Source organism: Leptopilina boulardi, unplaced genomic scaffold, assembly GCF_019393585.1.
Source record: "Leptopilina boulardi isolate dan_hultmark-lab unplaced genomic scaffold, ZJU_Lbou_2.1 LbouV2_119, whole genome shotgun sequence".
In the NCBI taxonomy this organism is placed as follows: Eukaryota; Metazoa; Arthropoda; class Insecta; order Hymenoptera; family Figitidae; genus Leptopilina; species Leptopilina boulardi.
Window position 1 is genome coordinate 628,841 of NW_026137662.1, and position 17,666 is coordinate 646,506.

General features: G+C 29.9%; 2 protein-coding genes across 7 annotated transcripts in view; one reads left to right on the top strand and one right to left on the bottom strand.

The window, feature by feature from the left end:
* The first annotated feature begins 5,600 nt into the window (after nucleotides 1–5,600).
* Nucleotides 5,601–17,666, top strand: part of LOC127284044 (obscurin) — a 38,650-nt gene continuing 26,584 nt past the window's right edge. For 3 of the 5 annotated variants that reach the window (XM_051309327.1, XM_051309340.1, XM_051309334.1), the window contains exons 1-3: nucleotides 5,601–11,974; nucleotides 12,280–12,377; nucleotides 14,664–14,822. In XM_051309327.1, coding sequence (XP_051165284.1) covers nucleotides 7,175–11,974; nucleotides 12,280–12,377; nucleotides 14,664–14,822 — 5,057 coding nt within the window. In that variant the 5' untranslated portion in view covers nucleotides 5,601–7,174. The remainder of the gene's footprint in view (nucleotides 11,975–12,279; nucleotides 12,378–14,663; nucleotides 14,823–17,666) is intronic. The other 2 variants (XM_051309342.1, XM_051309348.1) reach the window with 2 other exon arrangements.
* LOC127284069 (alanine--tRNA ligase, mitochondrial) overlaps nucleotides 15,781–17,666 on the bottom strand; it is a 35,938-nt gene continuing 34,052 nt past the window's right edge. For both annotated transcript variants that reach the window (XM_051309369.1, XM_051309360.1), the window contains exon 13: nucleotides 15,781–15,895. In XM_051309369.1, the coding sequence (XP_051165326.1) occupies nucleotides 15,827–15,895 (69 nt within the window). In that variant the 3' untranslated portion in view covers nucleotides 15,781–15,826. The remainder of the gene's footprint in view (nucleotides 15,896–17,666) is intronic.

Here is a 17,666-nt window from a genome sequence, read left to right on the forward strand (position 1 = left end):
AATATTAAACATCAATAAATAAATAATAAATTATTAAATCATTTTTAAGTATTTTAATTCTTTCGTCCTTTATAAATATTTTTGTTAAATTTTTTTTCTTTTCGAAATTATTGTTAATTGTGTGAGTTTGTGCAGGTCATAGAAGCAACAGGCGACGCAAGTTATGCGCATGTCTTCATTCATTCTAACTATTCTGTTCCGGTCATTCATCCAAAAATATTGTATAAACAATTTTCTAAAAAAATCAATTTTTATATATTCCTGGCACATAATTAATTTTTTATTCTAAATATTATATAATATATAAAATATAATATAATATAATATATAAATAAAAAAATATATGTCTCAAAACTAATTAGCTATAACTATAATTATTTCTTTTATTTTTTAAATAACTATTTATTTGAAATAAAAATTTTGTTTAGCGCATAAAACATTTTTTTTTTAATTTTTTTTTGCTAAAAATTTTTGATCCACTTTCCTCAAAAATAATGTAAATAAATCTTTTTTCTTTCTCAATCGAAGACTGGCACAAGACATAACCGTGCCAGTTAAATTGATAATTAGGCCACGCGAGAAACGAGGGAGAGAGAGATTCAAAATTTATGTGTAGAAATATGATGAAAAGAAGAAAAATAAGGAAAATATGAAAATTTCAACATTGTATATCAAAGAGATATGAAAGGAGAGAGAGGGGGGGGAGCGACTAATTTACATGTTAATTAGTCAGATTTATGACATGATCATGAAATTCGTTCAAAAATGAATAAATTTCAAGGTCCTTCATGAAATAGATGTGGCTCTATTTTCCTGGCACACTATTGAGAGAGTCAAAAGTATCCAATTCAAATTGGCGACGTTTCTAGTATGAAGGCCAAATTTTTCACCCACTCTATAAGTTAATGTAAAACAGATATCATTAATTGTTTAGAAAAAAAATTTCCTCTTAGAAATTTTACACTTTTTCAAAAAAAAAAAAAAATAATTTAAAGAAATTTCTTTGAAATTTAGTTTTTTTTCCTTTTTTAAATTTCCAAACAAAAATAATTTCTATAGGAAGTAACAAAACTAAAGAGTAGAAGAACAGATGAATTTGCCATAAAGAAACACAAGCGAAAAGTTTTTTGGCAATTGTCCCAATCGAAGAAAACTGTTTGCTGATTTGTTGTAACTTTACATTATCAGATTAATCTCAAAAGAAAACAAATATTTTTTTTTAATTTTCAAATTTTCTTAATTTGTGTAAAAAAATGAGAATAATCTAATTTTTCCAGTTCAAATATTTAATTAAAAAATTTATTTAATAATAGCCAAGTAACCGATTATTTGAATCAGATAAATTTTTTTTCAGTGTGGTTTAAAATTTCTTTTATATATATTTATTTATTTATGATGGAGTCAATAATTGATTAGTGATGAAATTTTTGAAAAAAGATCAAAATTGATATAACGAACGTGACCTAATTAACTGATTAAAAGAGATGAAAATGCGGCCAACCGCGCAGACCTAAACGCCAGCCAATCCTCAACGAGTTCCGTTTCTCGTGTCGGAAATAGATTTTGTTAAAACTACTCGTCAAGCTTCAACGTTTAAATTGTTTGATTTTTTATGTTCCTTTTTATCGATCATCAATTTTTGATTATAAACTTCCTCCTCTAATCTTCATTTTCAGGAAAAAAAAGAGAAAAGAAACAGAACACTGTCAAAATTTCAATCAATTTTGCAAAAGAAGGAAAAAGGCGGCGTTAGACTAATTATTAAATTTTCTATTTATTTATTAATTTTTCAATAATCTTTTATAAATTAAAAAATAATTATAATTAATAATTTGAATTAATTCTACTAACTTTGCGTCGATAAGTTATCAACCTCAACGTTTCAATTCTACAGCGGGACCAAAAATAAAAACCCAAAATATATTTCGTTTCCTTCTCTTATTACAAGGTGGCGACACTGACAAGATTTAAGAAATTTTTGAAAGTTGTTAACTTTGCAAAAAATAAAAAAAAACTTTATATTAAATCAAATTTTTTTAAATTGATTTAAAAGATAGTTATTTTGATAATTAAATAATGCCTTCTAAACATTGTTTTTTCACTTTCAATTAAAGAAATTTGATATTAACCGTTTACACGTAAATAAATATTAGCTAAATAATAATTAATAATATGTTTAATCAACAATTATCAATTGTTAATAAAAATTAATTTTCATAAATGAAAATTCATTTGTTTCAGAATAATGACGAATCGCAACTCGTAACGTCATGGCCGGTAGAAAAACAGGTACTTATTGTATTTCACATAAAAAGTTCTTTTTTTTAAATTCTATTCTTCATTTTTGAATTAAAAAAAAAGTATTAAATTTAAATTTATTATTTTCAGAATTTTCGGCAACCTTAAGTCGTACTTTAGTGAGGGGTTCGACGACCGTTCAGGAAATAACATCGACGCATGTAGAAGAAACTTCCAAAGTAAGTAAAAAATTTTGTTATTAACAAAAATTTAAACCTCTTTAAATTTAAAACCTAACAATTTTTACGATATTTAGAAAGAGAAATTTTGTTTTTTTTTAATTTTCAAAGAAATTTAATCAGTATTTACCGTATAAGATTAAAAATTATATACTCCCGATTCGAAACGCTACCCGCAGTCAAGTTGTGTCTAACAAGAGAGGATACGATAGTAGTAACTTCCCAAACATATTACGTCACAGATCCCACCATCTAAATTAAACTAAATTCACATTGCAAAGGCATATAGGTGAAAATTTGAAACTTTGCCAAAATCTTCACTCTCTACCGGAATCTAATCACTCTTAAAACACACGCACTTTCAATTAATCTATTTCGCACAATTTTTCATTCGATTCCAGAGAAAAGCATTCAAATTGTAATTTATAAATTTTTCAAGATATATATCTTTTTCATTTTATGTATATAGAAAAAAATGTTTATGCTTCCAGTTAAATATTAATTAAATAATTAATTATAATTCATTATAATTAATTATAATGAAACAAAAACAAAAAAAAACAGAGAGTACATTGACTCTATTTTATACTAAAAAGCTAGCAAAATTTTGTTTTGACTTACATTTTTCGAACCCACGAGTAGAAAGTGCAGTTGAGCTTTATGTCTCCAGCTAAATCATTCAATCACACCCAAGAATCGCGGATGTTTATGCCAAAAATTCAATGCTTCATTGAGGCTTCCATCTTCCTTGTTAGCAATCTGTCAGGTTCGTTTATTACAATCGAGTCCAGACATTTGCAATTTTTCTAAAAAACAAATAATAAATTCAAAGTATAATTAGGAAATGTGCTCTCAAATCCCAAAAAAGAATAGGTACACATATAATTTTAAATCAATTTTTTTTGTTTTTTATAAACAACGAAATAATTATTATATAAAATAACAATTATTTCTTTAATTATGAATAATAATCGAATATTGGCTGACTTGGCATTTACTTATACTACTTACAATTGCTCAATGATGCAAAATTACTATAGAACCGTTGCCATACATGGAAAAGAATATCAAGTATAACTTTTACTATAGTTACAAAGTAAAAACTAAACTTTCCAAAACAGTTTAGGATTTACTTTGTAAGTACAGTAAAAATTACTTTATTTTTGTTTTCCATTTTTCTCCGTGTATAGGAACCGTTACCATAGAAACTGTATAACGGTTTGTAATTAAAATGAATTTTAACAACCACGAAACCCTTCTCCGACTGATTTTTTTTTTGACGTGACAATTTTTTTCTAATATTTAATTCACCTATATTTCCATTCAACACGTGAAATTTAAACTGGCGCATTTGCACTAATTTATAAAAGTCAACTGGCTGTAGACTGAATAAACAATACTGCCTCTGATAAAATTTTCATGTCCGGTAATAAATTATTTTTGAATGTTTCTAAAAAAAAACACACACACAACATTCTTTGCGGAATTCACAAAACAGAAGGTGAAGTTCGCGTGTAAAATTGATGCTCAAAGTCATGAATGATTAATCCTGACAGGTGTGTTGCAAATATTTAAAATTTGTGAAAGCGCAATTATACATATATGTATTGAATTTTGGTTAAAAATAATAATCGCTCATTAAAATTTTCATTTGTAAAAATAGAAAGTACGTGCTTTTATTATTTATTTGTATTTTGGATAATTTCTAATTCTATTTTAAAAAATTGTTTGCAAAAAATCATTATATCGTGCGCGCGTGACTCAAAAAGAAAATCATTATAATACTTAAAGATTTGAATATAGTTCACAAATAAACTTCAAATAACGTTTGAAGATCTTTAAGATATAACTTTTCAGAAATTGTGGTTTTTGGCTGTTTATCAAAATCACGTACTATAAAGTCGAGCCAATAGGGTATCACTTATCTATATAATTATCGACTAAAGTTCATGGTTAATTTATTTTCTTTCAAAAAAAGTCTTAAAAACTTTAGAATTATTATTATAAATTGTATGTAAAATAAAATTTTTCTGGAGAATTTCAACAGAATACGAAAACTAAATACCATTTATAGATTATGCTTGTTGTTTCTTGTTCAGTTTGAAATAAAAATTTATGCAATGACCTATTGCCAACAATTGGTCGCTCATATGTTCTCTTGACTTTGTCAAGATATACAAAGGATAGATGACTCGTAAATTTTCCACACTAAGAGATCGTAAATCGAATACCTTTATTATCTCATAAAATTTCAAGAATGAATTATATTCGTGATTAAATTATACCGATGCACTTTAAATTTTAATAAATTTAATTTAATATTATACTTCTTTTATTGCATTTTCCGCGCAAAACAAACGCCATAAATTAAAAACAATCAAAAATAATTTCCAAAAAGAAAAAGGAAAAAATTTTAGTACCTTCCGTGAAGAGTGATGTATAGAGGCTTCGCGAGATTAAATTGGGATGAAAACTTGGAAGCTAATACATTGAATTAAAACAATATTATGAGAGAATGGTGTCAGAAAAACGGGGCGTGAATTTATGTGAATTTTCTTACTCGGTCTAGTTGGCCCTTCAACCAATTTATCACACGCATCACTTCAATCGTTTAGGCTTTTCCACTTGTATTTATGTTCTCAAATAATTCAAAGATTGTTACAAATACTTTTATAATCATTACTATTTTATAGTTTTCAGAACATTATTTATTTATTAAAGAAAAAGCTTCTAGGGCTAAACAACCCTCAATGGAACAGTAATCACTAAGTCATATAAACATTTCATCCATTAAAATAAAATCCTAACAATCTATTCAATAACTTTAGAAAATTAAAACAATTAGACCAATCAAAATATTTAACAAAGAATTTTTTTAAAGTCTGCCTGAGTTTCTACAATAAAATTACTAAATGTCGGTTTAAGATGGGGTATAACTTTTGTCTAATGCTTTTTACAGAAACTAATATAATATATATACTTGGACTGATCTTAACTTGCGTTCATTACGGGAGTTTGTATTCGGTTCTAAAGTTGTATTGAAAAAGTTATTTCTGGTCGAGGGGAGAGAGAGAGAAACTCGCCAAGCAAACGACTCTTAGTAACTTCGTGCATCTAGTAGTCTGGCGTTCGCCGCGAATCGCAAAACACTTTTCGGGGGGCCTCGAAACGAGACCATGAGAGAATGCATCACCGAACAATTGAAATATTTTAACTTATAATAATAATAAAAAAAAAAAAAAGAAAACACGGTGTACAGATACAAAAAGGCTACTCTGACTGAGAGAAAAAAAAATGCTACACAAGTCTTCCTGTATATATTTTATAAAAAGAAATTGTCCATGAGAAGAAAACGAAACCACAAGGACACAACGACGGGTCCATTAATCTGATCTCATTGATTTTGAATTTTTTTTCGTTTTTATATTCCCTCTTTATAATAAATATACATATATGTAGAAAACTAAATGTCGTGCAGAGATAGAAATAATTGTGGCAAGTTGACACTTGAGTATTAATGTTAGGAATTAAAGTGTCGGAACCGTGTCGAAATTGTTGGCCACTAAATGAGAATCAATTCCTTAAATTTTCAAAAACAGACAAAAGCGTCTTCCTTTAATCTTAATTGACACGACGACGTTAAGTCACAGAAAAAGAGGAATGACGACTGGATAATTCGAACCAATCAAAACAATCAATGAATCAGATTATTTGAATGCATTGCAGTGTGCCATTTGACATTTTTTTCACGCATGGAAAATTTGCGAATTGGCCAACTACCAGATGATCGTGTGCGCCCCATTGGAATCTCGCAGGCATCTTGAAAGCAAAAATAACTGTTACTCCTCCAAGTGAAAGTAATGCAACCCTTTTCATTTTGAATCATCATGAACCAAAAAGGACAAAAATGTTTCTTTCAATTCTGAATCAATTACGAATTTTACAATCAAGTATAATCAAACAAATTCTAGGAAAAAGTTCTTCTAAAGTTATCTTAATTTTGTTATTACGATTTTGATTTCATAATTTCGATTTGTATTTTTTTGTGTTCTCTACGTATTTTTTTGTCATCTATAATATTAAGTTGTAATAAAATGACAATGAGTTTTAATAAAAACAAAAATTCATGCAATCTGTGATTTTGTGTTATAAGAAGTATTGAAAAATGACGTTCCAGAATTAAGGATTCATTTACAATTAGCATCATCGAGAGATTGTGATCGAGTGATTAAGAATCATTTTCAGTCAAATGACAACTGAAATTCCGGAATTCGATTTTAAAAATCAACGGCCAATTTATCTAAAAATTTCCCATTAAGATCTATATCAAATGATTAAAAAAGTAACCAGCGATTATGATTTACCAAAGAATAGAAAACAATAATTAATTAAATTCTAGAAATTTTACAAAATAATAAAATTTGACAAAAATTAAAATGATTATATTAAGATCCAATTCAAGATTCAAATCTATTAAATGATTATCAGGAAAAAAATTAAAAGCTAAGAATAATTACCAAACAAATACGTTTCACTAACGATTAAGTTTTTTTAACAAAAAGTATTTACCAATTATCATTATCATCTACCAATCAAAAACTAAACAATCAAATTCTGTTCCATTATCATTATATAACGACAAAAAAAAATCATATCATGTTGAAGATCATGAAACAATTAATTTAAATCCCAAAAAGATGTCTTACTGCAGGATCACAGGTAGAAGTAGAGGTCTTCCAAAACCAAATTACTTTCCCCTATTACCACCAATAAGTCCAGCTGATGCAAAACGTTTTTGTCGCATCACTGGTAAATCCTATGGATTACCAACTCATCACTACATTCCGGTTCTTTTGGGTGTTCACACGCACGACAAATCAAAATGTAAAATTACCAGTTCCTCATCAGGACAAGGTCAACATCATTTCACTGGTGGTTTAATTCTTGGTGAAAAGAAAAAACATGTCGTTTTAAAAGACTATCGCTATATATTTCCAATTTTGGAAGGTGAAGGTGAACAACAGAAAGCCCTACGTGAATTACTCACAGCAAAAGAAACATCACCCGAAGAGGAACAATGTAATTTTGTCTATACAGTGGGTGAGAGAAGATGTAGCCTTGTTTTTCCAGCGCGTCTTGAAGCTGCCGTACGCGATGGTGATGTGCGCGATGTAATGCTTTCAAGAGATTGCGATACCGTTCTACTTAGATTGAAACAAGGTAAAAATGTTGCAGTTGATTTTAAGGATTTAGACAATTTCAATGAACTTTACGATGGATTTGGACCACGTGATGATGTTATCAAGGAGAGGGAAAAACAGGAATCGGAAGTAAAAAAGAAAAAGAGAAAACGACAATCGGGTTTGAACTATGCTAAAAAAATTTTCGAAGATAAAGAAAAAGCAGCCGAGGAGGAGGAACTAAAAACAGCGAAACAATTGAAGCTAAGAAGTATAAAAGAAGAGAAAGATGATAAATTAGTTGATTGGAAGCATGTCGATATTGGACATGCGAGATCAAGAGGAAGTTTAGTCATGTCTTCCGGTGAATGGAGAGACTGGATAAAACCTCTAAATCAATCTTGCGATTGGACGACTTTTGGCAATAATGGAATCATTCAAGAAGGCATTCCAATTGTTGATCAAATCCCAGAACCTGTCAATGTTAAACCACAAATTGTCGACTTGGAAGCAACTCTCCTAGGATCAACCCAAACTCCAATAGCGGAAAAAACTGGAGGATTCGAGGCCATATCAGTTGTGCAACCATTTGCCCCCCTAACACTGGAACCCGAACCACAACTTCAGGAGGCATTGAAAAATATTCCATTAGACGATTTGAAATCAACAATGAATGTTGAAAAATTCGCGACCGATAAAGATGCTCTTGAAATTTTACCAAAAGTCGAGGAAATTCCCACTTTAATTCAGAATTTTGATAAAGGAGAAAAAATCGAAATTCTTAAAGTCAAAGGCCTAAAATTGGACATCAATTCAGCACAGAAATTCATTGCTGGTCAAACAATTCAAACTCCCACGGGTCCTATTTTTGTACCGGGACAAACTTTACAAACTCCCAAGGGAGATGTTTTCGTTCCTGGTTTCACGGTTAAGACACCCGAAGGACCAATGCTAATTCCCGGTCAAATTATTTCAATTCCTGAGGAAAGTGGCAAAATGACTCCAGTCTTTGTTGCAGGTCAAACACTGGCAACAAAGAATGGAGAACAATTTGTTCAAGGTCAAACGATTCACGTAAACGATTGTGCGAAATTTGTTCCCGGTCAGACTGTTTTGACAAAAGAAGGTCCAAAATTCGTCGCAGGTCAAGTAACAACTGATGGTAATTTCGTACCTGGTCAGACGATCTCAATGTCTCAAGGTACCAAATTCATGCCCGGTCAAACAGTCACTGATCAACATGGAGAACAACTTTTTGTTCCTGGCCAAAGTGTTCAAATTCATGATTCATGGGAATTTGTTCCAGGACAATGTCTCAAGACACCAACTGGTGATGATCAATTTGTCCCTGGACAAACGATGTTAACTACAGAAGGTGCCCGTTTTATTCCAGGTCAAAGTGTTATTCAAAAATCAGGAGAATCTTGTTTTGTTCCTGGTATTTCATTGGAATCAGACGAAGGATTGAAATTTATTCCCGGTACAACGATGAATACACCTCAAGGTTTAAAATTCGTTCAAGGTCAAATGGTAAAGACAGAGGAGGGAGAAAAATTTGTTCCTGGCTTAACAACAATTGGAAAAGATGGTCTTCAATTTGCAGCAGCTAAAAACATCAACGAAGTTGTATACCTAGAAGCAACTCCAATGGGACTGGCAATCGATCCAAAAACTGCAAATGCAATCTCACATTTTCAGCAACAAGAAATCTTTGGTCACATGGTGCAAACAGAAAAAGGCGTTGAATTTATTCCTGAGAGTGCACAAAAGTTTCCCAAAGGTGAAAGAATAGTTCCAGGACAATTGGTTCGAGGTGGAAAAGATAGTCCTCGATTTGTACCTGGAGTAATGACTGAAGATGGATTTCTTCCAGGTCAAATAGTAATGACAGAAAAGGGGGAACAATTTGTTCCAGGACAAGTTGTTGATACAAGCACTGGACCCAAGTTTGTTCCAGGTCAAATGGTGGAAACACGAGCGGGTACAAAATTTGTTCCAGGTCAAACGATCGAGACAGCAGAAGGTCCGAGATTTGTTCCAGGTCAAATAGTCGAAACCAAAGCTGGACCTACGTTTATTCCTGGACAAGTGATATCAATTGAAGATGAAGGTTCCAGATTTGTTCCAGGGCAAGTGGTTGACACTCCCGATGGACCTAGATTTGTTCCTGGTCGTGTTGTCGAATCCAGCGAGCATGGAGTGATTTTCGTACCTGGTCAGATTGTTCAAACTGAAGAAGGACCAAGATTTGTCGCTCCTGACTTGACAGATACTCCAGAAGGAGAATTGGAATTTTCAGTTCAAGGTTTTGAAGTGACACCGGAGGAGCTCCGTCTATTGAGACCTCAGCATTTACACTTCAATGCCTCAGCACAACACCACGGTGAATCGTGCATTGATTCCCGAATGCTTCAAGAATTATCCAAAGCTGGAATGTCAGTTGGAAGGAAAATATCCACAGATTTACCAAACGTGGATGTTGACGTTGATCCACAGGCAGTTACTCTTGAGCAAGCACTTGTAATTGCTGAAAAACTCGGACTTCGCGGTAGTTCTGCTGTCAAAATGGCTCAAGTTGTTTCAACTGTTGCTCAATTAGCCAAAAATATTGTTCAACAACAAAGTCAAAGAGGTATGATGAATGGAGAACAAACTATTTCCAAACAATTAGACTTTTCTCAAAATCTCCAAAATGGAGAATCGAGCAAGAAAATTGTTCAGCAATGTCAAAATGGCGAAGTTCGAAATCAAACTAAACATAATTTGCATAATGGAAATCTGCAAAATGGGGATTTATCTAGAAAAGTTGCACATCAACAAAATGGACAACAAAACCACCGGTATTTAGAGTTTGAAGAAACTAAAGTAAATAATTTGGTAAATGGTAATTCTTTAATTCTAACGAATGGAACGTCTGAGGAGGAAATTAATGAAGATGATTGGTTGCAAGTTACAGTAAAAACAGCCATTTCGGCGGCAGTTGTCACTCTCACGAATGATAAAATCGAAAACGGTCAAGATATAGTTTTATCATCGATCAGTGAGGCTTTTAACGTTCTCCTAAGACAGAAATCAGTAAACATGGATGAATCAGTAGACGAGGTACTTCGAATTCTTTTAATTCCACGAAATCGTAGCCTTTTGTGTCGACAGGTTCTCACCGATTTGGCTGAGGCAAATTACAATAAAGTGGATATTTTAAAATCCACATTAATGAATTGTTCAATGAAGGATGAGGTTGTTCTTGAAAAACTCTTTCAAGTTTTAGAAGAAGAGCATGGCAGTGATATTGTTGGTTCTGCTTTTCGAGCAATGTCAAAGGGAGATCCGGATTTACTTTCCCGGGTTTTGAAGAAGGTATCAGAGGAAGTAGCGAGTGTTGAAACGGAAAAAGAAGCTGCAGAAACGGTACATAAAGCGATTGTACAAGCAGTTAGAGAATCAAGTGAACTTCGAGTAAAGGAATTGTTGAATGACGAAGGTACAAAAGTTAAGGAAATGCTTCTTCAGGCTGTGGGTTTGGCTAGAGCTTTGGGAATGACATCAACGGCAAGTAGCCTTTTGGCAGTTCTCAGCGATGAGAAATCAACGAGAGTTTTAGCAGGCGACAAAGTGACACTAGACATTCTTAAGAGATTAACAGTGATGAGAAAATTAGCAGAGGAACGACCACAATTTATATCGGCACTCGGTGATCTTTGCAGTGATCCAGAATTAGCGAGATCGGATCCAGTTTTAAGGACATTGGTCCGCGAGAGTGCTGCTTTGATGATAGTTCCCGAGGAAGGTCCACTGCAGTCATCTATTGATGTTCCAACATCTTTATTACATGCTGAGAATAGTCTCGCTATTGAGGAGTTTCTGATGAGAAGGAGTCATAGGCCATCGTCAATATTTATGATTTTAAAGCAAGGATTTCAGTGTGTTGTACCAAGGGAAGCTGCGAGAAGTGTATTAACCGGAGAAGTTGCCTATACAGTTTTAGATGAAGATGGAATTCATCATTTTGAACCGCTTAATGTATTTTCAGCATTGAGAATGAATAAACCAGCTGCTCATCGATTTTCAATGTATTGTTGTCCTGTCGCTAGAGAAGAGGATATTGATACTGAGATGCTATCTACTTTCAATGGACCAATTCCTATAACGAATACTAGTAGTTTCGATGAATCAATACTCGAAAATTTTGAGAGGCTGGAAAGCATCGGCGTTACTTTGTCTAAGTCTGACAAATCCGTTGGATGCGTTGACAGCCGGGAAAATACACCCAGCTTCCGGAAGATTTGTAATATCTATCGCGAGAGTAGTAGCGAGAGGGTAATTAAAATTTTTCTCCTAAATTTATCGAAAAAGCGCCAATTTGATAATTTTATCTTTTTATTAGAAAAAAAATATTCTCCTTTTAAAACTAAGTATAGAAACAGTTTTTGTTCTTAAAATGTTTCTAAAACAATATATCTCTGTTTCATTTTCAGGTATAACGAATCTAAAACTTAATTTTAGAATATGTTATACTCTGAACAAAAATAACACTAAGTACAAAAAAATCATATGTTTCAAGAAAAAAGACGCAAATCATCGCAGTGATTGACGTAAAATTCTTTTCATTTTTTTGCTTTCAGAAATCAGAAAACTACGTGGTCGTTAAGGAGTTCGCTGAGGGCAACTTTTCAGTGGATGTCGGTGAAATCGTCGAAGCCGTCGAATATGGGGATTCAAAGTAAGCAACGTTTCGTTTGAGTATTCATCAAAGAAAAGCAAAAAAATAAAAAAAAATTTAATGCTTAAGAAAGAAAAAAATGCCAATGCAAATATCGGAGTTCGCTGGCACATTCGACTTATAAGTGTGTGAGTGTGCGTGTGAGTACAAATGTGTACATATATGAGTGTGTTGCATTGCTATTTTGGCAGCGTGTTAATTTTGGCTTTCTAAAAATAGCTAACCATAGAGAATAACGCATCTAACGATAACAGACAGCCAGCCACATGAATCTCGCGATTTACTATATGAACTTTCTATATCTTCATATGAAAAAAAAACAAATATAAAGCAACATATTGAATATCAGAAACAATGAGAGTTTCCGAAGCTTCTTTGACAATTTCCGAAAATGTCAGTTTGCACCTTTCAAGAAAAAGAGAAACATTTTAGAATTTACTTCTGTTTATATATTAATTTATTTTATTGTTTATAGAATTTAATTATTTTCTGCGTATATTAAATAATATTACATCTAAGTGTTAATTATAATCACTCCTAAAAGAAATCATAATGTTAATTTAGCAAATATTAAAAAAAAAAATTGTACAGTAAACTTGTACAATAAATAAATGCATCAATAATCAAAAAAATATTTTTCAGTATTTTCTTTTGTTAATTTTACACAAACACGCAGCCCCTTAAGATATTAAAAAAATACGAATTTGTTTTTTAAATATACAAATTTGTATTTTTGTTTTTATTTTTAAAAAATTTTGTTATTAAAATAATAATAAATTAATTTTTTCAATAACAACAAATCTACAAAATCGAATTATTTAATTTTCTTTTATTAATTTATTATTGTTTTCTAAAACAGTTTCTTAAAAAAAATTATTTTCATGATTTTTTTTTTTTGCTTTTGTTTTGTAAATGAAAACTTACATTTTTTCAAAAGTGTATATATGGGAGAAATTTCAATAAACAAGTGTAAGATTGATGCTATTCATGAATTTATCAACAATCTCCTTTGAAAGCTTCCAGCAGTGGATTTTTTTTTAGTAAACAAAAAGAAATGCACGCTGTTCAAACTCTGGTGCATCATAATATGTGAAAATTAACGATCCACAGATCATAAAATCCAAAGAAAGATAAATGGTGATGCTTTGAAACAGTGTTAACGATATAAGCACGTAAAATTGAAAAATGACGCATCTAGACTTATTGTGTGACGTGAAACAGAAAAGATCATTGCTCCGTTGGATATTTTTTTCTGTTTATTTTTGAAAACATATTTTTACGATCTCAGCGAGTCTATATACTTCAGAGTCATTTAACAACTATTCTACACACGAAAATAATAATTATATTACCGCTTATAAAAAATCATTTCCAACAATATGAGAATTATTAATTTATTTAAATTTTATTATGTATTATTATTTATTATTATATATTATAAATAATTTTTCCCCCGTTATTAACTTTTAGAGAGTCTTCAATACAAAAAGTAAATTAAATTAGATATTAAACAATTCGAAAATCAATTTTCCATTAATTTACTGAATTATAAAAAATTATAAAAATCACATGAAAAATACTCGTCATTTCGCTTCTATAATAATTCTATTTTAGCTTTTACATCAACTCCTCTGACGGTAATAGTACTCGTCTCATTTTGCAATTTCCTAACATCTTCAAAACCGTTACACTCGTCAAAGGAATATTACGAAAGACCGGAAATATTAACGAAACGAAAAACAAAACGAAATTTCATATAATATCGAAAAGATTTTAATTAAAATTTAACCAAATAATTCAAGCAAGTGTCTGAAAATTAATTTTTGGCAGTTATCTAATTAAAAAATATAATTAATCGCTTTGTACGCTAATAATAATTATAGCAAATAATCTAATTGCTTTCAAATTCTAACAAACTTGAAAATTTTGCCAAAAATTTTCGATTATCGAAATTTTTTAAAATAAAAATACAATTAAATTCAACTATTTTTCCCTTAAATCTATTTATTTTCAATTAATCCTAACAATAATAATAATAATAATAATACCTAATAAAAATGAATAATAATTTATTAATAATTAATACTAATAATAAGAAGAATAGCAACAATAAAAATAATTCAACGACTAACGAGAGAAGAATAATGAAAAATCATCTGCTTTTTTGAATTAATAATATATTTGAATTCGCAACGCTGCATGGAACTAAAATAAAATCAACGAAAGGATTAACGAAGAAAATTGAGAAACAATTCTGAAGAAGAGTTTGACATTTTTTTATTTTAGGAAATTGAAACTAGATCCTGAATTAGAAGTCGGTGAAGTCAGTGATCGATTGGATAGTTCGGCTGCCAAACATAAATTGTCTGTAAGACCGCGAAAAAAATATGCCGATCCTCGAGCACGTAATATTTCAAGATCAAGTTCAGACTCCGATATCAACAGGTACGTTATACAATATAGTTTTTATTTAACATCATCACAAAAATTCAGCGAGAGTACCTCTCTCAAAAAATAGTAGTATGTGCGAAATACAAGAAATAAAAATTTCAACAAATAATATTTTTATAAATATTACCGCTATTAGTTAAATTTTTATAAATTAAGAAATTTTAATTTTTTAATTTCAACACTTTTTCTTGTTAAAGAAATTTTTTTTACTGAAATTAATTTAATCACGATTAAACGTATGTTGATATTGAAGAAAGACAGATAAAGAAATATTCATGGAAAACGTAAAAAACATTATTTTGAAATAATGATTTTTCAATAGAGAAAAAGAAAAATTGAGAGATTGATTCAAGGTTGAACTTGAAGGAAGAAATACTCGCACACGACAGGTGCCGTGTGTGAAGAAACTGATGATACAGTTGAAAATTGTAAGTCATAAGAGAGAAGGAGAGTCTAAGCCAACGACCCCATCATTTTTCACCCCCACGTCTAAATAGATTCATAAAGTTATATCCGCGAATTGCCTCCACTTCTAAGAGTATATATTAGATGACTTCGGAGTAGAGCTCACAATAATTGAGAGCCGCTCATTTAATAAGTTTGAATTCATAAATCTCAATGTCCATTCTCCGTTAAACGAAAATAAATTATTTCTAAAACTGCTCGAAAATATAATTAACATCCGCGATAATAATTTATATATTTTTCGCCAGAATCAACTAAGTTGAAAAATATCATTTTCCCTTAATTTAACTCAATATTATTTTATATATTTTTTTATATATTATAATTATATATTATAATTATATATTATAATATAACTATAATATATTTAAATATAATACAATAGTAATACTAATAATAATAATAAAAATTTAAACATGGTTTTCAAACAATTAAATAATGATGTTTTATGTAGGTATAATTAGAATATTAAAAAAGATCTACGAACCAATTTAACAATTTCCAAATTTATCCTTGCATACTTTGTTCTGGCATTATTTAATAAATACTGGATTAATATTTCCTGCGATCTGACTAATTTTCCATTGTCCAATATTATCAACCTGAAAATTAAATAATATAAAATTAATTACAAAATTTTTAAAATTTAAGAAATTAAATTAAATAAAAAATAATAAATTAAAATTTATTAAAGCTATTGTCAAAGAAAAAAAGTATGGAAAATAATTAACTTATACATTAAAATTTCAAAAAAAAAATTCAATAATTTTTAAAAATATAAAAATTCTTTCCAAAAATAAATATAGTTAAAGTGAAATTTTTTTTTCTTTTTTATTTCTTTAAAATAGATTTTTATTGCCAAGTGTATTAGAATTTTCTTGAGGTGTCAACTTGCAACAGTTTTACAATATATAAGGTGAAGAAAAATTTGTATCAAATAGATTCGTTTAAAATTGCATCTAACTCCGCCCACAGCGACAACGAGAGTCCTAAACGAATTTCAAATGAATTTACGAGATTTCCTAAGAAATACCGATATACTTATAGTCCAAAAGATCTATCGAAAGTTGCGTTTCTTATATCACAAGGACTTTTGTCAAGTAACTCACGCTCTTTCAACCTACATTTTCTATGTACATCTACTTCATATTATTATTATTATACGTGAATCTGGAGCATGCTCTACCCAGTTCATGTCATCGAGGAGTAAAATTCATGTAAAAATAAATAGAGAACAGACGATGAAGAAAAGAAAAAAACAAAGAATTTAATTTGCAATACAAGGCTGACCACGATATCAAAAACGTTAAACAATAAATTTCCACGAGATTTATGGTGACGCTAATGAAGACTAAATGATTATAAGTGCTCAAGTAGTAATTGTTTAATGGATTTTATTGAGAACTCTGGCTTGAAAACAAATCGATTTTAGGATAAAAAGATTCATAAATTTTCAATCGTAACTAATAAACATCTTTTACAAATTTGCAACAATCTTGACATTTTTGACAAATTGTGAATGATAATAACTTGTTCTTTGGCATTTCGACAGAATTGAATAACTATTAAATTATTTATTTAAAATCCATTAAATAGACTTTGTAAACAAATTTAAATTTCAATATATATATTTAAACATTATTGCTGTAAAAAATAATTAATAAAACGTTGTTTTAATTTTAATTACTCTTTTCATAAAAATAAAAAATATATATTTACTATTTTATTATACTGAAACGATTAAATAATTTTGGGAAAAATTACATTTAAATGAAGATATATTCGGATATGTTTGTTTTGGAGACAAGACAAAAGTGATGCCATTCAAATTGCAAAGAGAGAAAGACCAATGTCACATAACAGGTTAATTCGTGTAGGAAATAGATCGAAACCGCAAAAGAAACGATACACAAAAGAGGAGAGACATCGAGAAGAGTTGAAATTAATTTTATTGCTAATTGATGTGTCAAATGTGTCTGTGACAAACATTGGCTCTTTATATTTTGTCGGAATTGGATCAAGACGTCTCTCTGGCAACTTCCAACTTTTATATCTCGCACAATTTCAAAGTTAATGTTCCTATTACCATAAAGATTCGGAATTTTAACTTTCTTCAAATCTTACAGAAAATTATTTAAAAAATTTTTTCTTCATTTTAAAAATAAATGTTTAAGAATTTACTATCATAACCGTATAAATTTATCAAGATTTTATTTTCTTTATAGTCAATAAAATGAACCACAAAAATGCCACAAAAATAAACAAACGTCTACGATTTCTATTTCTTAAATAATAATAATAGCGGAATATTTATGTGGTGACGACTCAATTATTAAAAACAAGTTTTATCAAAAGGATTTGTTATTAGTTATT